This window comes from Tachyglossus aculeatus, chromosome 19 (genome assembly GCF_015852505.1).
Source record: "Tachyglossus aculeatus isolate mTacAcu1 chromosome 19, mTacAcu1.pri, whole genome shotgun sequence".
Taxonomy (NCBI): Eukaryota; Metazoa; Chordata; class Mammalia; order Monotremata; family Tachyglossidae; genus Tachyglossus; species Tachyglossus aculeatus.
Genome location: NC_052084.1, coordinates 36,610,312 through 36,631,979, shown reverse-complemented (window position 1 = coordinate 36,631,979; position 21,668 = coordinate 36,610,312). Strand labels below are relative to the sequence as shown.

The window sequence follows — 21,668 nt, the reverse complement described above, 5'->3', positions numbered from 1 at the left end:
AGGGTGACACTTCCCCCCATTCCATTCTACCTGTCTAAGTGAAGTGGGCTCAAAAAGAGAATGTATTCCTTGTTTTGGAGACCGTATTAATTCCCAGATAGGTTAATGTCTAGATCTTTTCTGCCTCATCTTTCTCTGTATCTCCCTTTCTTTCTGATGAAGTTTTCCAAAATGCTAAATAACAACATCACCTGTATAAAAAGATGCTTCCTTTTTGCAGGGTAAACATATGATTACGTAGCTATTTTTAAGAACTGCTAAATGTTGGCTTGTGGGAGTTTTCCCCAAACTGCTGCAATTTAAGCATGAAGCTGTTTGTGTTCCCTTGACATGGGAGAAATTACCCATGTGAATCCCAGTTCTTCAATGGTAAATGACACTCACTGAATTTAGGTGGCCAGATGGATTTGGAATCAGTTGCTGGACATTGCACTGGCAAGAACTTGTGAGGAAAAACCCAGAGCCTAACTATCTGTTAATTTGAAAATGGATCCTTTCGTGTAAATTGCTTACTCAGTGCAAATTTGCCCTACTGAAAAATAATTTTTTGAATTGCTGTCATTTTATTCATATTGTAATTAAGTGGACTCTATGAACTACAATATATAAATCAGCTTTTAAAAGTGTAAAAATATACTAAGTTTAAAATATTGGAAAAGGGTATGATGCAAAATCAGAATTTCAGTCACTGGAATGGAAATATAAAAAGTACTTAATCACAATAAAACCTCATATCTCTGTGCTCTATAGCAGAAATACTACTTTCTCAAAATGAGGAAAATACATCCATTAATGAATATGTGTAATCAGTTGTGGTTTATCTAAATTCTTTGACATTTTATTATCAAAATCAAGTTATTTGACTTATTTTGTAGTCTCACGTTTGAGGTTAAACCTCCATGATGGTGTAAATACAAATGAATCATTAGTAGGGAGAGCTTAAATTTTCCACTGTGCTCCTTAACTTTCCATTTTATTCTGATATCGTGTATGTTAGAGGTGAGGGGTATGTGAACCTTCATAGCTGAAAAGCTAGGACTGTTATTTTGTGGTTGAAAAGTAACAACTTTTGGAGACACATCGGAGTAATTGGAAGTGGTCATGTTCTTTAATTTTTGAAGTTTGTTCAAGAATTCTCAAACTTTATATTAAATAATACCAGCCTACTCTGATAATCCCATAAGTGTGTAGTACAGTGGTCTGCACATTTTGCCCAAATGCATGTTTTCTCTAATCAATATGGATGGAGCACGCTTGGAGAATTAGGAATTGGTCTTCCCAGAGAAACATGTCTGCTGGACACGGTGAGGTGTCTGAAGAAACGGCTTTTTGAATTCATAGGATAAGGTTTACCTTGCGAGTTTTCCTTACCCAGGCCTCTGTAAGAGTACAACCCTGGAGTTAGATGATAATGGGGTATATTGTCTTTCTCCAATTCTTTTAGAAAATAAATAGATAAATGTTAAGATAAAATTTACCTCACATCAGGTTTCCAAGTGCAATGAAGAATGAGTACTGAATCTGAAGAAATCAACCGGATGATTTATGTGTGATAGAACACACGGTATTGAACTCACAGACATAGAGCTGATTTTTCAGCCGGAGAAGACACTCCCTTTTTTAAAGCAAGGACTGATTTTAGAACCCTTGCTTATGAATGTCATGATTTTAGCATTTATCAAGTGCTTACTGGTTTGAACCCAGTCCCTGCCTCACATAGAGATCACAGTCTAAGAATAAACATTCTGGTAGTAATGCTCATGTTTGACTCAAATATGTAAGTTTAATTTTACCTTGCAGATTGCCCTAGGAACAGTAACTAATGTGGAAGAAGCAGTGAAGTGGATAAGTTACACTTATCTTTATGTACGGATGAGAGCAAATCCATTAGTATATGGCATCAGTCACAAGGCTTATCAGGTAAAAAACACATTTTAAAAAAATCTAACCTGCTTTCTGGCTCTATAATCCTTTCATGATGTGAGGATAAATATTTGCTGTTGCTGCCTCATCTGACAGGAGAGATGCTTTATGTGCTTGAAGGGGGAAGAAGATTTTTTCTTTTTACTGAAAGTGCTAAGGGGAAAAAAAAAAGGCCCTCCTGGTCATCTCCAATTTATTAAAAACTTGCACCACTTTCAAGGTTATTCTAAAGAAAATCTGAGAATGGCCCTTAGATTAGGAGCCATGATTTTCAGGCCACAAATTGAGATACCTTCAATATCAGAATTTCAGACACTGGAATGGAAATATGAGAAATGCAAGACAGTGAAAATCTCTAAATGTATTTTAGCTGCATGTGCCGTGTTCCTTCTGTGGAGTACATTATTTGTTTGGACCACTCCTCCGAACCCATGGCCTTACTTTGTTTCAGTATAATTACTTATTTTCTAGATTCATGAGGTCCCAGATTTTAGGTTTCACATTGGAATCCATTTACTTTTTAAAGTTTTATTCCAGAGCTTTCTGTGTGCACATACTACAAATGATTATCAAATGGAAGTAGTAGCAGTTCTTGCCATTGTACTTGAAGGTGTGCTGTCCACATGGTTTACAGATAATGGGAAATCCCAGGTTTCTCCTTGGGAACTCCACTGTAGATTCTAAACGTTTTTCACAATTAAAGCGAGAAAAAAAAACTACAGCCCAGCTGCTATCAAGTAAAAGCACCAATTTCAACTGTCATCAAAAAGCTAGTATTCACAGATATTAAGACAAAACTTCAAAGAATGTGATGACTGTGAAATACATCTGATAAGACTTTTTGGATATCAGTTTTTCCTTTCTATTCACTATTTAGCCCCTGCCAATGCAGAAAGTTATTTCCTGTATATTCAGGATTTATATATCCTATCATATTGCCAAGCACTTTGTAATCACTTTTTCATTCATTTTTTCCTGCATCCCTGCTTCTTTCATCCCTGTTTCTCCTCATATACCAAGGCACATCTTTTCCACATTGAGCAATCTCTAAATGAATCTTCAGTTTCTTATTTTATTGGTTCATTTTTAACTCAACATGAACCTCTGGCTAGCCATATCTCTGTAAAGGAACCTATTGGAGTTGAACACATTCATTCCCATTCACGGGCTGAGTAATATTGTCTCTCATTCTATTAAAAAACTAATTTCTTTAAATTAGATGATGAGTGGAATACTTCCTGGGACTCCCAACTTTTAGTTTGTTTCCCTGGTAACATATCTCCACATGATAATATTGTTATTATTATTATTATCATTTTTATTGTTATGTATATGTCAAGCGCTTACTTGAGGGCAAGCACAATTCTAAGCACTGTGATAAATAGAAGTTAATCAGATCAGATGCAGTCGCTGTCTTACGGAGACTCACATTCTAAGTAGGTGGGTGAACAGGTATTTAACAGTTGAGGAAACTGAGGCACAGAGCAGTTAAGTGACTTGCCAGTGCCACTTGTCTGTTGTGTAACCTTGGGCAAGTCACTTGACTTATGTGCCTCGGTTCCCTCATCTTTAAAATGGGGATTAAAACTGTGAGCCCCATGTGGAACAGAGACTGTGCCCAACCTGATTAGCTTGTATCTACCCCAGCACTTAATACAGTGCCTGGCACATAATAAACACTTAACAAATACCATAAAAAAAGAAGATGGGATTAGAACCTGGTCCTCTGACTTATTAAGCCACATACTTTTCTGAATACGTGCCCCCATCCACAAGTGGCCACTGAATTTAGCTAATGAATAGAGAAGCAGTGTGGCTAAGTGGATAGAGCAAAGGCCTGGGAGACTTGTGTTTTAAACTATCTCTCTACCGTTTACTTCTTGTATGACTTTGGGCAGGATATCTTCATTTCACTGGGTCTCTCTTTCCTATCTGCAAAATAAGAATTTAATACCAGTTTTCTCCCTTAGATTTTGACCCCATGTGGGACAGGGAGTATGTCCAATATAATTAATCTATATCTATCCTAGAGCTTAGCACAAGGGCTGGCACATAGTAAGGGCTTAACAAATGCCATTTTCATTAATGATACCATCATTGTTACTATTATTATTATTACTGTGCTTAGTCTAAAAGCCAAGTTCCCTTCCTCCTCAAAAAGTCTCTTTCCTTTATTAATAATAATAATAATAATAGCATTTATTAAGCACTTCCTATGTGCAAAGCACTGTTCTAAGTGCTGGGGAGGTTACAAGGTGATCAGTTGTCTCACGTGGGGCTCACAGTCTTAATCCCCATTTTACAGATGAGGTAACAGGCACAGAGAAGTTAAGTGACTTGCCCAAAGTCACACAGCTGACAGTTGGCGGAGCCAGGATTTGAACCCATGACCTCTGACTCCAAAGCCCGTGCTCTTTCCACTGAGCCACGCTGCTTCTCTAAATTCTTTAAATTATTTGTACTTACTGTAACTTGTTCATACAAGGAACCTGGAGGAAACGTGTAAAAATTGCAAAGAGACAGTGCTTCTGAATTTACTTGTTGAGACCCATCTTCAGTTTGTTGGATCCTACGTGGTTTTGGAAAGTGTCTGAGCACTAACTTAGAAGTGCATCAACTCGATTCAGATTTGTCAAGTTGAGGTTTTGCGTGGAAAGTAAGGCAATAAACTCATTTTCTCATAAGATGAATTACCACAACTTGATGATTTTTAAAATGCCCAGAATATTAGAATTTAAATGTGTTTGATTTACCTATTATAAATTTAGCATTCCAATATTCCATTTCACATTGGTAATACAAATTTTCTTTTTTTGGTAGGATTGCTGGATTTTTAGAATTTCTTTCTTAAGGAGGAATGGCAGTCATTCATTTAGCTATTTCCTACATTTTTCCATACAATATTAATTTCTTAGTCCAATTGGGTGATTAAATTATCAAAATATAACCCTTTTTTGGGAAATTATATTAATCAAATGTGTTAATTGAAGAGAGGAAAATCTCAATGTAGATCTTGTAATTTTTACTTTGTTTAGATGGACCCAACTTTAGAGAAACACCGTGAGCAGTTGGTCATCGAAGTTGGACGGAAACTAGATAAAGCTCGCATGATCCGTTTCGAAGAGCGGACTGGATTTTTTTCTTCAACAGATTTGGGCAGAACTGCCAGCCACTACTATATAAAATACAATACTATTGAGGTACTACTATCCACATCACCCCTCGATAAACATTTAACCATGAAAAGATATGTTAATAGATTTGCACTTTCTTACTCTCACCCTACCCTTTCAGCTTCATTGATTTTAATAAATGATCAAAATTTAAGCAGAAGTGAGAGTGTCAGGGCCTGCGTTACTGTCCAGTATTGGGTGTTTGCTTTTCACCCCTTTCTTCCCACTGCAGAATCTGGACTCCCTACATCCTCCTAACCTAACCCACAGCTCTTTCACCTGCCACAAGAGTCTCCCCAACTCTTTCCCCACCATCTTTCCATTCCCATCACCAGCCTTAATCAGTTTATCAATTGATGTTAACATCAGTTGCCTGCCTAATGGGTGCTGTGTTTTGCCCCTTCATATCCTCTCCATTCTACCTTCTGCCTATTCACTGGCTCTCAGTGACAATTCCCACATCCTAAATATTTGCCCTTCCTATATCCCCAGACCATGGATGACTCTTTTCACCTCCCCACCTATTCTCCTAACCAAGATTTTGAAGGCTTTGCTGTAATTTATCAAACCTGGAATTCCTAGTTACTCGATTCTTGATTTGGTTGGCCTGCCGATTTCTTTCTTAGTCTGATTGCATCAGCCAGGGTTTTTTGAGGCTGTGCTTAGTATGCTTAAGGATGGCCCTTCAGGGTTTTTATGTACCAGGAATCTTGACGAAATTTTGACAATCTTTTCAGAATTATGATTTTTACCCCAAATTGCTCTCATTCTGGTAGACTTTCAATGAACTCTTTGATGCCCACAAAACAGAAGGTGATATCCTCGCTATCGTATCCAAAGCTGAAGAGTTTGAACAGATTAAGGTAATGCTGTCTGAATCTTAAACATTTAATAGACATAGATGCATGTGTGTACGTAGGCATAGTTACATACCCCTTCAAAAATGAGCTCTCTGGTGCACCCTGTTCACCTTTTGACAGAATATGGCACATGAAGTGTTAAAAATGTATCCCATAACTAGATACCGGATAACGCTTAGGTGGTCTTAATATGTAAGACTTAATGGACACCGTGCATGACTCTGACACCAGCAAATCAAATATATGTGCTATTTAAATACATTTTATACTAACAGAAGCTATCAGTAAATCAGAGAGTATGTAGATTTATGCTTTGTTTTGCAATATGTGGGTAATGGAAGATAATGTTAGAAGATATGCATTATTCAAACTGGAGACATGAATATTTCTTGTCTTATGACTTAATCTTATTAACAGTGAAGCTTTAATACCATGAATCATACTACTTCACAATTTTGAGCTCTGAATATGTTATGCCGCATGAAAAATATATGACTGTAATGAATGCATTCAATGTTAATTCAAGATTGCCATAATCCAGATGGACAGAGGTTTTACTCTGGTCAAATAAAAAATGAAATCTCATCAATTGGAGGGTGGTAGGGTCAGAAGATTCAATTTTTGTGGCATATATCTTTTTTATATGTCAATGACAACCTTAATATCGGTGATGAATAATAAAATGTAATTGGGTCCGTTGTAGGATAACTTCACATTAAATTGTCTCAGCTGCTTCATAAACAGTACATTTTTATTTCAAAGTACAAAAGGAAAAGGCTTAGATGATGTGTTTAATTTTGTTGTTGAGGATTTGCACAGCAGCCCTGCCATTCCTAAAGAACACTTCTCTTCTAGGTCAGAGAAGAGGAAATAGAAGAATTGGATGTCTTACTGAACAATTTCTGTGAACTTTCTGCTCCTGGTGGTGTAGAGAACAGTTACGGAAAAATAAATATCCTCCTTCAAACCTACATTAGCCGAGGCGAGATCGACAGCTTCTCCCTTATTTCAGATTCTGCGTATGTTGCACAGGTAAAGAGTTCATTCCGTGTCTCAGTTCTTTCCTCAATTTCTCCCAAGGCTTTCTGAAATATCTCACTCCAAAAGAAATATACAAGAAGTGGAGGTGCTGCCAGGGAAGTCCTTTTATCTTAGAAATGCTTGCCTTTCAGTTGCCCTATCCAATGTGAAATCCATGCTCTTAGTTCTATTTTTTTTCTAAAAAATGGGGTTCAGGTAGATTTAACAGTTTTGGCATTTCCAAACTATGGGTTTTGTTTAGCACTACGATTTCTGATTAACAACAGTATATGGGAATAATAACTGATATGGTATCCATCCTCATTTATTTCATGCCTTTAAAAGAACATTCATGAAGGTTAGGCATAGGACAATTTATAAAACCGCAAGACATGCTTATGACTTTGTAGCTTTTTGTGCATGTTGGAAATGTCAACATTTCTGGTTACTACAAAACCAAATTAAGTAAATGCATCTCAAACACACATCAAAGATGATCACATTCTAGTTCTGGCCAACAAACCCTTCACCTGCCCTTGAGAGTCCAGTATTGGGAACTGAACGAAAAGTGTTCACCCCAACCACAGTTCGTGAGATTTATAACCTTTTAAAAGGGGGAGCAGGGAAACATATAGTGGGACCTTAACCTTTAGTAATTTGATTTTGGTATTCAAGACCTTGTATAAGGCAAAATAGATTTTTTTTTCTCAATCCTTTTTCCATTTAAATGAAAAGAAAGGAGAATAATTTCTTCCATTAAGCATTACATCCCTAGGAAAATTGCACCCAGCATGTACAATTTTTCCAGCTCTCTTTCATTATTATCGGTCATTTATTGATAACTACTTGGCAATTGAGTAAAAGTTGATATCTATCCTCTCTAACAATAAAGAATTATCATCTTACCAAGTATTACTATTTCTAAAAAATAAGGTGAGTGTAGCATAAATTGATGCTAATTTTGACTTCATTGCACTAGAACGTGCATTGTACACAGTAATTTATTGAAGTAAGTCCAAAAACGCAGGCAGGAGTCCCTTGATGTAACTAAACACAAGGAGAATGAATGAAAAGTTTACGAATATATAGCTGTGATTTATGTTGATAGAATTATTGAAAGCGTTGAAGAAACCAATAAAAGTAACAAAACACCAGAGTAGTGATTTCATAAAATAGATAAAGTGAAGACTTGTGTGGTGAGAAACCTTAATTTATCCCATTCTTCTTTGGTCTTAGAATACATATGGGCCTCCAGTAGGAAGCCAGACAACTATTCAGTACATGTGCAGTCCAGTGCTAGATAGAAGCAAGACTACTAGGTTTCTGGGTTTTGCATTGATCTCAAATAGCATTTTAATGTTGGCATTTTCCATTGGCTGCCAAGAAATTGGTCTAGGCTGTTTGACACATACACCCACCTAGAATGTGAGAGCTGCTGCTTCATTATTGCAGAGCCTCTAATTAAGGGAAAGCATGTGAAATAGCCCCCTGCATCCAATGCTGTGTGCATGCACATAACCAGTTCTTCCAAGACCACCGAGTGCTATCTCCAGATAGGTGTGTGTTGTCGAAGAACATCCCTTACTCTGCCAGTGGGCTCTAGCAAAAACTTTTGGGGCAAAATAAATGTGCTCTGGCAGAATGAATATATTAGCATGACAACCTATACCTGCATCCGTGTTTAAGGAGATCTTGTCAGGTGGTGAGGCAGTGTGCAGTGTGAAATGGAGATAAAATACCTTCTCTTACTTGCTCCTAGACTCCAAGTCTCATGTAGGATCGGGATCGTATCCATTTTGGTAGTCTCTTTCTACCCCGTCACTTTAAGTGCTTAACAAATGCCCAAATTATCGTTATTATCATTTTATCAATACTAAGTAATTTCAGCTACCGTTGATAAGCTGCTGATTAACCTGGACAGGGAGGAGAAGAGAAAGCAAGGGGACGCGTTAGGAACAACTGTGAAGTAAGAGTGAGAGGTTCTGCCCAAGCAGGGAATGTCTCATAGCACAATTATCAACCTGAACCAGCACCTTTTGCAGCCAGCAGGCTGCCACTGTTGGAGTGAAATGGTGTTTGCCTGTCCTAACCAGTTGGTCTGTACTTCTTCCTTGTAAAATCATTCCTGGACAATGTGTTGAGTCCTTAAACCACGTTGAAAATATTGAAACATCTTCATGAGTGAGTATGAAATAATTCCCAGCCCACAAAAGCTTGATCAGCTGTCCTTTATCTGCCTTGTACCCTTGTACCTCCCTCCTCTCCTAAGCTTCCTCCAGGAGGTACCCAGCTGCAAAGTAAAGGAAGCCCACGTTCTCTTTTTTTCCCCCGCACCCTGCATAGATTTTTCCTCAGTCTAGGTATTTGATCATAGTCAAAGCTGGTTGATGGGCCTTTTCAATTCAGTGATTCGGAGTAAGACTCCCCCCATTAAAAGATACCTCAGTATAGCATAACTCCCTGGTTGATGAAGGTTCCAACCGGACCCTGTTTAGTTTTATTGGAAAATAATAAACCAGCCCCAAACTCTGTTGCTGCTTGGGCCTCAGTGTACCCATTCCTGCCATGTTAGAGCAGGTGCTGTGCAGGAAGAGGCCCACCTGGAGCTGAGGTGACATCGCTGGGATGGAGCAGAGGATAGGGAAGTCCTTGCTCCACTTTTGCCCAGAGTCTTTTGAAGCCAGTCAAAGAAAGCCCTTTTGAGGTGATGGCTAGCCATGCACCCTATCTCTGCCTTCTCCTTCCCAAACACCAACCAGAGTCAGCTCAGGCCACTTCAGTTTGAAATCACAGCAGCAGCACCCACCAGCTACTGTTCTGAGAGGGAGGAACGATGGTTGGCCTCCCTTTGTTGATAGGAAACAGAACCAGAGAGAAGATGCATGGCCTAGAGGATAGAGTGTGGACCTGGATCCTAATCCTGGCTCCATCACTTGTCTGCTCTGTGACCTTGGGCAAGTCACTTAACTTCTCTGTGCCTCAGTTACCTTGCCTGTAAAATGGGGATTAAGATTGTAAGCTCCATAGGGGATGGGGATTGTACCCAATGTGTATCTTATATCTACCCCAGCACACAATACAGTGCCTGGCCCGTAATAAGCACTTGACAAAAGCCATAAAAGAAGAAGGAGCTGAGCTGAACTGCAGCAACAGTAAGCATTCCCTAGCTGGTTGAATTGGAGAATAGTTTTCACTCTCTTCCCTTACCAGAAATATTTTGTTGGGTTTTTTTGTTCTGGAGTAGTTCACTTTATATACTTCAGTCATACCCTGGTAAATTGGTCTGTTGGATCCCAGAACCTATATTAGAATGACTGTATTTCCCAGACTTATATCCTATTCTCATAACATGGGGTTGTGTTCTTAGAAAGCCATGCATTAATAAATTATATTTATTGACTACAGCATGCAGAGCACTGTGCTAAGTGCTTGGGAGAGTACAGTAGAGCTAGCAGACACACGCTGCCTTCATATAACTTACAATCTTAGAGGGGGAAACGTTGCAATGTAGCACTCACCCATGCAAGTGCACGAGCCCCCTCCCCAGGCCTCTAATTAATAATAATAGTTAGTAGTAGTAGTAGAATGGATTTAAATGATTATTGTGTTCCAGGCAGTATACTGAATGCTCAACCAAGCAACTTAGATTGGACACAGTCCCTGTCCTACGTGGGGCTCACAGTCTCAATCCCCATTTTACAGATGAGGTTACTGAAGCTCAGAGGAAGTGAAGTGACTTGCCTAAGGTCACACAGCAGACAAGTGGCAGAACCGAGATTAGAATCCATGACCTTCTAACCCCCAGGCCCGAGCTCTATCCACAGTGCCATGTAGTACCCGAAGTCCAGTTAATGTGGAAATTTCCTCCCCTAGTAGGGAGGTTGTAGACATTGTCTGAGGTTGCCATTCAGGACTGCCCTTCCAGATTTGTACAAAAGGTTGTCATTGCTTCGCTTTTTTCTCTAGACTGTAAAGTTGCTGTGGGCAGGGAACGTGTATACCAACTCTATTGTATTGTACTCTCCCATGCACTTAGTACAGTGCTCGGCACACAGTAAGTGCTCAATAAATATGATTGATCGGTTCAAGCTCTGGCCTTGAAATATATCAAGTGGGTTCTAATTTCCATAAAACAGAATCTCAGCACTTCCTGATTCAACATTAAAGTTAAACACAGACTTCTATTTTGGCTCCCTCCCCCATTGTTTGTCCTGCAGAATGCTGCCCGAATTGTCCGGGCCCTTTTTGAAGTGGCACTGAGGAAACGTTGGCCCGCCATGACGTACCGCCTCCTGAACCTCAGCAAAGTCATTGACAAACGGCTATGGGGCTGGGCCAGTCCCCTGAGGCAGTTCTCCGTCCTGCCGCCTTCCGTCCTGACAAAACTCGAAGATAAAAACCTCACAGTGGACAAGTTGAAGGACATGAGGAAAGATGAAATAGGTAAGAGAGTGTTAAAACGGCTCAAGTCATTGCCTCTAGGGAATTAAATCTCATTTTCTGAAGACAAAAAAAAAAATACAGGATGAAGCATTTCCATATTAGCAGAGAAATGCCCATACCCTTGTTGGGTTCATTAAATTTATTTTTCTTTTCCTGTGAAAATTGCGACTTCACATTTATTCCAAAGATCAGCCCATATTAACCTTCTTACTTGACCTCGTGCTAGGCTGTCCTGCTTCTGAGCCAATGCCCACACCATCCCCTCTGCCTGGACTGACCTCCAAACCCCACTTCAACAAGACAAGCCCCAACTTTCCATAAAAGAGAATTGGAAAACCCACTTCCTAGAAGACTTGATGGTCTAACCCCCCGATACTGGGCCCTTCCCTGGTAGGGACCTTCCCTGTTGAATTCCTCAGCTCTTAGGTACAGTCCTCAATTTATAAGTTTGTTTTTGTTACTTGCTTTTTTTCCCTGATTGGACTGTAAGCTCATTGTTACTGTAGGTCCTTGTCTTAAAGTTTTGGTTGTTTTCTTCACCACCCGCACTACATCATAAGTACAGTGCTCTGCACACAGTAAGCGCTCAATAAATACGATTGATGATGATGAGGGTCAGAGAAGCAGCCTGACTTAGTGGATGGGGCACGGGCCTGCGAGTCTCAGAAGGATGAGTTCTAATCCTGTCTCTGCCACTTCAGACAATCAATTGTATTTATTGTCTGCTGTGTGACCTTGGGCCAGTCCCTTAACTTCTATTAGCCTCAGTCACCTCAGCTGTAAAATAGGGATTAAGACTGTCAGTCCCATGAGGAACATGGACTGTGTCCAATCTGATTACCTCGACTCTATCCCAAAACTTAGAACAGTGCCTGGCATAAAATAAGCACTTAAAAAATACCATTTAAAAGAAAAAAACAATTTGAAAAAACTGAGGTCCATCCAGTCTGACAGCAGGCTATCTTTTGGCCTCGGGTGAGAGTTACAAGACCTCTATATTTTCTTTGTGCTCTGGATTTGACGCACCCCTGCAAGTGAGTCTCCTCACCTCTTCATCAGTGTCAGCATGAACAGAGTGCTAAAGAGTGATAGGCAGCTGAAAGTTTCGTTGGGTGCCAACAAGTGATGAAGGCTTCAAGCTGGGGACTACGAGGACAAGGACAATTTGGTTATGTCTTTATAATAATAATAATAATAACGATGGTACTTGTTAAGAACTTACCATGTGCCAAGAACTGTTCTAAGCACTGGGGTAGATACAAGGTAATGAGATTGTCCCACATGGGGCTCACAGTCTTAATCCCCATTTTACAAATGAGGTAATTGAGGCACAGAGAAGTTAAGTGATGTGCCCAAAGTCACACAGCTGACAAGTGGCGGAGCTGGGATTAGAACCCACAACCTCTGACTCCCAAACCAGTGGTATTATATTTCCACTAAGCCACACTGCTTCTCATGCTGCTTATCCTTTCATGACCTACCTAGTACTGGAGTAGTGCAGCCTCCGAAAAGTGCCCTACTGAAAAAAAAATTAGTCCAAACCCCCTCGGAGTTATATGAACCATACAAAGCTATGTGTTACTTTTTATTCATTCAGAAATATTTTGAGTATTATTTCTATGCTCAATTTGGACCTAAATTTATCTTCCACTTCATAAATAGAAAATAATCTTACTTTTGTATTTTGTTGTAAGCTTTGCAAGTGCAAACATTTTGCTCTTTGAAGTGGAAACTTCGTCTTCAGAACTGGAGTGGCTTGGCTTCTTCAGAGCCTCAACTTTTTATTGTATATCAGTTGGAAGCTTTTATTAGACTTTAATGTCATTTAGGGGTAGTGAGCAGGGGCAAGAGGATGGAGAGGGGAAACTAAGATTTGAAAGGGGTCTGAAGGATTTCAGAGTACTATTGAGTTGGGAAGCAGGTGAGTAAAATCATTCTTCTTACTTCAGCGGGGCCTTGCTGGCATTTTTCTGTTTGATTTTAACTTGCAAAACCTAAACCGGAAGCTTTTAGAAGTTAGTGTGTAATTTTAAGGATGTTCAGCTGCTTGGGAAGCATTGATGGAGATGAGTCCAGCAGTAAGGGAGGAAAACCCAAATAAATAACCTGTGAGCACTAAAAGATTCACGTGATTTTGCTACTAAAACCTGTGGTATTATAGTGGAAGGAAAAGTTTTTGTCAATACTTTTGGTTTGTAGTCTTTAATCCGTCACCGCAAAATCATTTGTATAATATGCTTTTGAGATTTATGTTTTGGCTAGGTCTTGAGAGCAGACGTGAAATGTTTGGTCTGGAATTCGGGGGAATTAAGTCAGAAAGATGAGGTGGAGCTAAAAGATCTATCCCCAGCCAATTACCAGCATGTCCTTAGGGACTCTCTGAAGCTCTGCAGTTTTGAAAAATATTAAACTTAGGGACATAAGATAAAATACTATGAACTCAGCTACTCCTCCAGATGTTCTTATTAAGTCTAGAATCTGGCAAAGCTAAAAAAAGTCATCTTTTTCTTTGGTTTCTGGTGTGTGTTTATATTTCTCCACATTCACAAACTACCTACAGAGGGAAGGATGCTCAGGCAAGCATATGATTGGTTTCAACCAATCAAATGTTCGCCGTTCTTGTGCAAGAAGTCAGATCAGTACCAGCAAATGGATGTCAGTACATCTCCAGCCTTTGGCTTTGCCCACACCCATATAAATAGTTTAGAAGATTTGCATTCATGGCATCTAAGTATGATATCAATTGATTTTCATGGTTTTTGAAACAGTTATGTCAGGTCTAACTTTTCTCTTAGCTTATTTTAGTTTTTTAAGTGCAACATCCCCTGTTTTCATAAGAGGTATAAAATCAGAGTTGTAAGAATTCAGAGTTGTGTCCCACGTTAATGTCATGCTTCATGATTGTGGTAGGCACTGAATGTCAGCCTCAGAACAATCTCAAAATTCCACAGGAAGAAGAAAGCTGACCTGGAATAGTTTAGCTATTGTCCATGCTGAATAACTTTTGGAATCCTGGCGATGATCTTCATAGAAGGGTTAATTCTGATTTTCAGAGTTTGAATTAACAACTCAAGTTAAGCATTACAAAATATTCCAACGCACCAGGTCATGGGTGTGAGCCATTTTCTACACCAAAGCAGAAAACCAAGCAATAAAACCCCAGTCTCTGAAATCCCATTTACAAGTCAGATTGTATGGTTTTTCCTGTTTATGCACGCTTGCTTAACCTGTTCTTTTCTTTTCAGGTCACATGCTGCATCATGTGAATATTGGGTTAAAGGTCAAGCAATGTGTCCATCAAATCCCTTCCATTACAATGGAAGCAGCTATCCAGCCCATTACCCGCACTGTGCTCCGGGTTAGACTGAGCATCTGCCCTGACTTCAAGTGGAATGATCAGGTAAAAAGCAGGAAGCACTAGATTTGCCACTGGAATAATGGGACGGGTATAAGGAGGCTTAAAAAATGAGAGAAAAAACCAGCATATCTTTCAAATAAATAAAAAGGTCATGAAATGTGTCATTTTTTCTAGTAAACAATAACAATAATCTACTGTAATTACGTGTTGATAGCACTAATTTGACTGAGATGGCTACTGGATTGTATGCCATTCTGTGTTTCAACTTCTGATCTGTGGATCTCACTCAGTATTTTTCTTCCTGGAACTTGGACCAAAACCCTCAAAAAAGACAAAGCTTTGTTTTTTTGGTTTTGTTTTTGGTTCTTCCAGTAGGATATTGGGGCATTTTTTTAAATGTCTCTGTTACAGGTGCCAACTTCTCATTTTGAGCCTGGAGAAAAAAGGATGCAGGAGTACTATAGAGGGGTTAAGGACCGAGAGGGAAAAGTTAAGGTTAGAATGCCAGTATTTTGGGCATTGTCAGCTCTTGTCGGAGACCTGAGGTGAGCAGTCTTGGGGGTCTTGTTAAAACAGCCCTATGGGGCGACTGAGTCCGTAGTTCCCTATCGCCGCTGTGGGGTGGGGGCACCTATTGTCTTATGGCTTAAGCAGTGCACCGGAGTCCTCGGCTTGAGAGCTTCGATCCTCCTCTGCCACTAACTTTGTCATCATTTTCCTCACCTACCATTGGTTATAATGGTTTGTCATCCTCAGTCAAGACCTAATAACATTCTTTTGAAGCTATTTCTAAATCTAAACTTTATTTTTGAGCTTTTTTTCCTGTTGTGGTAGCTCTTTTAGAATAACTATATTGGTCACGTAATCTATCCATATAGGAAGCATTTTCCTGTTTCCTTTGTGCTCAGAAGTCTCATCAGTGTTTCAGACCCATACCCTGGGACAAATCTTCCATATTTTACTTATTAGAATGCTACTTAATTTTATTTATTATGGCAAAGAAAAATTAACCAGATGTTAAAAATTAAAATGAAGTAGGTTAATATCCAGTGTAATTGAAATCAGGTTTCTCATCTCACATGCCTCAAATTATTTCAGAAAGGGAGATTTCCTGTTTATGAATCCAGTTTGCCAATGTACACTTTCAGTGGTATCGCCTAACACCAGATCCCTGTTTTTCTCATCCTAGGTTCATGGTGCTGTTGGGGAACCCTGGTGGATTTGGGTGGAAGATCCAACCAATGACCATATTTACCATTCGGAATATTTTCTCATTCAGAAAAAACAGGTGAACATATGCCCTTTCATTGGTCAATAGAGAATACGAGAAACCATGTAACGGTGAAAATTATTTTTGTAATAAGTACATTTTATCAGCAAGCAATATCAAATGTTCAGTTAATCTCCCTCACCCCTGCCTCCCTTAGAATGTAAACTCCGACTGTCTTGATCATCCTCTGTATGACACTGTCCCTCGACCCCCAGCTTCTAGTACTACATACGTCACCCAGGAGGAGTTCAATCAGTACCTTTAATAATGAAGATATATACGTTGAGCCAAAATGGAGCAAACTCTGGCAGTGAGTAAAAGAAATTCTCTAGGTTCCAGAGAAACAATCTCAAACAGTGCAGCAGTTCAGCACTCTATTGAGAGACAACAGAGACCAACAATCCAGATGGGATATGACAGTCTGGAACGGGAGGGTGGCGGTGAGCTCCTTTTGAGCTGAAGCTCTGGGAACATCATGGTGCTCAGAGGCAGAATCCAAACCACTCTACCGCATGTCAGATAGCAAATAGAATAAAGAAAGGATGACCTTTCCCTGTGCATAATGTGGAAGGAACTATTAGTAGTAGTGATAGTATTTATTGAGCACATTCATCATGCAGAACACTGTTTTAAGCCCTGGGAAGGAGTATGTAGATGGAAATTAGATGCGGACCCTTTCCTTTGAGAGGCTCATGAGCTATAAGTCATCTGTAAAATGGGGATTAAGACTCTGAGCCCCCTGTGGGACATGGACTGTGTCCAACCTGATTATCTTATATCTACCCCAGCACTTAGTACAGTGCCTGGCACATATTTAGTGCTTAACGAATTCCACATTTTAAAAAATACCATCTTTTCAGCCTGTGCCAGAAAACTTGGGAAAAAAGTTCACTACTTACAGCATTTTATTCAGATATGGAGGACAGTTAGATGTTAGTAGTTTTCTTTGTATTGATTGCTGGAGCTCCCATTGGGGAAGCTCCTACCCTTGGGCACATGTGTGGCTGGAAAAAAAGGCTGATGCAAGACCAGCACTCCACTCCACACCGTGCTTACATCACAATGTTGTTGTTGTTGTTGTAATGGTGTTTGTTAAACGCTTACTATGTATAAAACACTTTTCTAAGTGCTGGGGTAAGCACATGTTTTTCTGGTTGGACTCAATCCCTACACCACATAGAACTCACAGTCTAAGATATCTAGTCCTGTTGTCTTTGTCACATTAGTGCGTATGTCCCACAGAACATGTATTGAATCCTGAAGAAATGAAAGAAAATTCTACTGGGATCTGAACAGTCTGAACAAGGAAGCAGCATGGCTTAGTGGATAGAGCATTAGCTTGGGAATCAAAAGGACCTGGTTCTAATCCAAGCTCCTCTACTTGTCTGCTGTGTGACCTTGGGCAAGTCATTTAACTTCTCTGTGCCTCAGTTCCCTCATCTGTAAAATGGGGATTAAGCTTGTGAACGCTGTGTGGGAAAGGGACTGTGTCCAACCTGATTATCTTGCATCTATCACAGCGCCTTGTATAGTGCCTGGCACATAGTAAGCACTTAACAAATATCATTTAAAAAGAAAAACACAGTCCCTGAAGAGGTACCAAATCCCGGCAAGCAGATTGTCATGGGGACCTCAAGTGCCAACATAGGTTGTGATACCAAAATGTGGTAAAAAAAAAAAAAAAGGTATTAGACTTCATGGGATTAGAAAAGTAAATAATAGCATTCCTTTTCTGTCATGGAGGATGCCGTGTATCAACTCAAATTACCAACACCAGCCTCCCAACATGAATTAATCAATTGGTCGTATTAATTGAGTGCTTACTATGTGCAGAGTACTGTACTAAGAGCTTGGGAAAGTACAGTATGAGACACATCCCCTGTCCACAGCGAGTTTACAGTCTAGAGGGAGTTTGCAGTCTACAGGGATCTTATAGTCTGAAGGTGAACACACCTAAGGTACAAGAGTATCATTTAAAGGGTGTATGAATCAGCACAGCAACATGTATATCATGTTCTGGATTGATAATTGTCACCTATGGAACAAACTCACACAGCAATAAGGATCAGTTTATCCAAAAGTAGCATCCAAACTATTGAGGTGGTTCATTGTAAAGCTTTTAAAAGACAGGGAACATGTGTTTTTGCTTCTGTTGTACCCTCTCAAGGACTTAGTACAGTGCTTAGCTTTTAATAGATACTCTAATAGTACAACTGATTGAATGAATGTGACAGTATCACATAATACTAATTGAAACAAGGACCTGAGTGAACAGTGAAACCAAATTTGGGTTGAGGGCTAAAAACAACTTCAAGCGAAACAAGAAATACATTAACATCCTGCAGCTCCTCCTGAGGGAGACTTAGAGGACACTGTGAATGGAAAGACAGATGAAGTGGTGGCATAACAAGGCTGGCGGTATCTAGATATGGCCTAGTGGAGCATTAGGAGCAGTGGAGCACTGGCCTGAAAGTCAGGAGTCCTGGGTTCTAATCCTGTCTACACAACTTGCAGGAAGCAGCATGGCTCAGTGGAAAGAGCACGGGCTTTGGAGTCAGAGGTCATGGGTTCAAACCCTGGCTCCGCCAACTGTCAGCCCTGTGACTTTGGGCAAGTCACTTAACTTCTCTGTGCCTGTTACCTCATCTATAAAATGGGGATTAAGACTGAGCCCCCCGTGGGACAACCTGATCACCTTATAACCTCCCCAGCGCTTAGAACAGTGCTTTGCACATAGTAAGCGCTTAATAAATGCCATCATTATGATTGTTATTTGACCTTGGGCAGGTCATCTAACTTCTGCCCCTCGATTTCTTCATCTGTAAAATGGGGGCTCAATACCAATTCTCCTATTCTGATAGACTGTAAACTCTGTATGGGCCAGGGCTCTCCCTGATCTGATTGTATCTACCCCAGGGGCTTGACACATAGTATGTGCTTAACAGATACCATAATTACCATTAGACCACAACAAACAAAGGAAATATATAGGGTATCGCTATGTATCTTTTGACTTGACACCTGTCCACATGTTGTGTTTTGTATCTGTCTCCCCCTTCTAGACTGTGAGCCCATTGTTGGGTAGGGACCGTCTCTATATGTTGCCAACTTGTACTTCCCAAGCACTTAGTACAGTGCTCTGCACACAGTAAGCGCTCAATAAATACAATTGAATGAATGAATGTTTTGTACAGCTCTATAGCCATTAGCCTTTTGGTCTTCTTGCTGTGTTTATCAGTCAGTTGTCTTCATTGTGAGCCATCACTGTGTAGAGCACTGTACTAGGCACTCGGAGAGTTCATTAGAGAACAAAGAGTACATGCCATGCATCCTATAATGTGTGTTTGTGAAACTAGCTAACCTGGAAATTCAGATTTATTCCATGCTTTGTGTTTTAATGCAATAGGTTATTGGTAAAGAGCCTCAACAGCTGGTGTTCACAATACCTATATTCGAACCTCTGCCTTCCCAGTACTATATTCGAGCTGTATCCGATAGATGGTTAGGAGCAGAAGCCGTTTGTATCATCAACTTTCAACATCTTATTCTTCCAGAAAGGCATCCTCCTCATACAGGTAACCTTCTCACACAGGGATATTGTGGGTCATTTGTATGCAATACTGATATTTTTGATCAGTGCCATAAAAGCTGTATTTATTTCCTATCTGTGTATATATACACAGATATATATATATAGATATATATATCTACTGTATAATATATATATATATTGGTGCAAAAACCCACCAATTTTCCAAGATATGTATATATACACAGATATATATAGATATATATATACACATAAGATATATATACACATATCTTGGAAAATTGGTGGTTTTTTGCACATCTAACTAACATAAATTGGCATTTTGGAGCTGTTCACCAGTACTTTTGTTTAATAACAAATAAAGAGTTTTTTATTAGTAAGATTAAAACTTTCAAGTTAAACTGTTCCCATTCCATAGAGTTTCTAAAGCATAAACATCAATTCACGGTAATTATACAGCACTAACTGCAGAGAATTAATGTGAAAATTAATACATTATCCAACAGTTTAAAATTTTCCAACATATTTCTACATGAATGTTATGCAGCATATGTATCCTTTGTGTCATTTCAATGTGCCTGTTATTTCTCTAAAGAATTGCTAATCTAAAGGTATGTACCCTTTAGAGTGTTTCAGAAATGTTTTCCTGTTCAGTTAACTGTTTATTCCTCAGTTGTGTGCATGAAACTGCCTAATCTTACCTGATTCTTGCCAGCCTTAGATAGATTTTGTATATTTACCAAAAGACCAAGATCTGCACTCAACACAAAGAATTTGCAAATATATGCTAATATGTAACAGAATTCAATCTTGTTCTTCAGGAATTCTGGACAAAGTCCTTGTTCAGTATCTGCATAGATTAAATGAAAAAAAATAAAAAAACCTCTGAAGTTTTAATAGCACTATCAAGACTATTTTATTAGTTTCCATATATGTATAGGTTTCAACTAATTTGAATATTTCATTTGTGATCCCTTAGGGTATTGATAGTAGAAGCATATTCTACCAGATCATAGATGTATTTCCTCTTGTAGGAAATTATTATTGCTGTTAAATTTTCTTTTGAGAGGATCTTGGTATGGGATTTCCATAAGAATGTGAGAAGTGGGTTTAAATTCCTGCATATTTTCCTAACGGAAAAATTCCTTTTCATTGGAGGCCAGTTTCAGTGGGAGGTTACCTCTTAATCCTCTTGTGAATGAGAACATAACTTTTGAGTCCTTGGAAACTAAGAAGCCTCCTTAATGTGAAGTGAAATCTTCATTGAAGTTTTTTTTTTACAAGTGTCTTGTACATTGCTCATTGTATTCATCAAGTCTTCAAGGCCCAAGAAAGAAGTTCTGCAGCTTGACTCTGGTCTGATAACTTTTTTAATGAATGAAGTGAAATATCCCAAGACTTGTTGTTTTCTCCTCTTTAGTTAGGTCTAGCTTCTGGTGATACTTAGCTTCATAATAATAATGATTATGGTATTTGTTAAGCACTTACTATGTGCCAAACACTGTTCTAAGCGCTAGGGGAGATACAAGGTAATCATGTTCTCCCACGTGGGGCTCACAGTCTTAATCCCATTTTTAGAGATGAGGTAACTGAGGCTCAGAGAAGTTGAGTGGCTTGCCGAGGTCACACAGCAGACAAGTGGCGGAGCCGAGATTAGAATCATCACCAATCGTATTTATTGAGCGCTTACTATGTGCAGAGCACTGTACTAAGCGCTTAAGGCTCTTGCCACTAAACCATGCTGAGGTAGATAGAATCAAAGCACTCATCAGTAAAGCTCATTGTGGGAAAGGAATATGTTTGTCAACTCTGTTTTAGTGTATTCTCCCAAGTGCTTAGTACAGTGCTCTATACACAGCACTCAATAAATACCATTGATTGACTGATTAATGTGTTGCTTCCCCATTAAGTTAAACCATTCCCCCTCCCAGTGCCCAGATTGCCTCCTGGAGAGCTCAGTAAAAGTCTGAGAAATGCTTTTAAAACAATATAGAGAATTTTAAAACAATTAAAGAAGCAGCGTGGCTCAGTGGAAAAGAGCATGGGCTTTAGAGTCAGAGGTCATGGGTTC

At 39.4% G+C, this 21,668-nt stretch overlaps 1 protein-coding gene across 1 annotated transcript in view; it reads left to right on the top strand.

Annotated features, from left to right (window-relative positions):
- Window positions 1-21,668, top strand: part of ASCC3 (activating signal cointegrator 1 complex subunit 3) — a 281,982-nt gene that overhangs the window by 181,742 nt on the left and 78,572 nt on the right. The window contains exons 17-24 of the mRNA XM_038761176.1: window positions 1,801-1,920; window positions 4,959-5,123; window positions 5,873-5,959; window positions 6,812-6,988; window positions 11,194-11,419; window positions 14,665-14,819; window positions 15,967-16,065; window positions 19,454-19,622. Of these exons, the coding sequence (XP_038617104.1) occupies window positions 1,801-1,920; window positions 4,959-5,123; window positions 5,873-5,959; window positions 6,812-6,988; window positions 11,194-11,419; window positions 14,665-14,819; window positions 15,967-16,065; window positions 19,454-19,622 (1,198 nt within the window). The remainder of the gene's footprint in view (window positions 1-1,800; window positions 1,921-4,958; window positions 5,124-5,872; window positions 5,960-6,811; window positions 6,989-11,193; window positions 11,420-14,664; window positions 14,820-15,966; window positions 16,066-19,453; window positions 19,623-21,668) is intronic.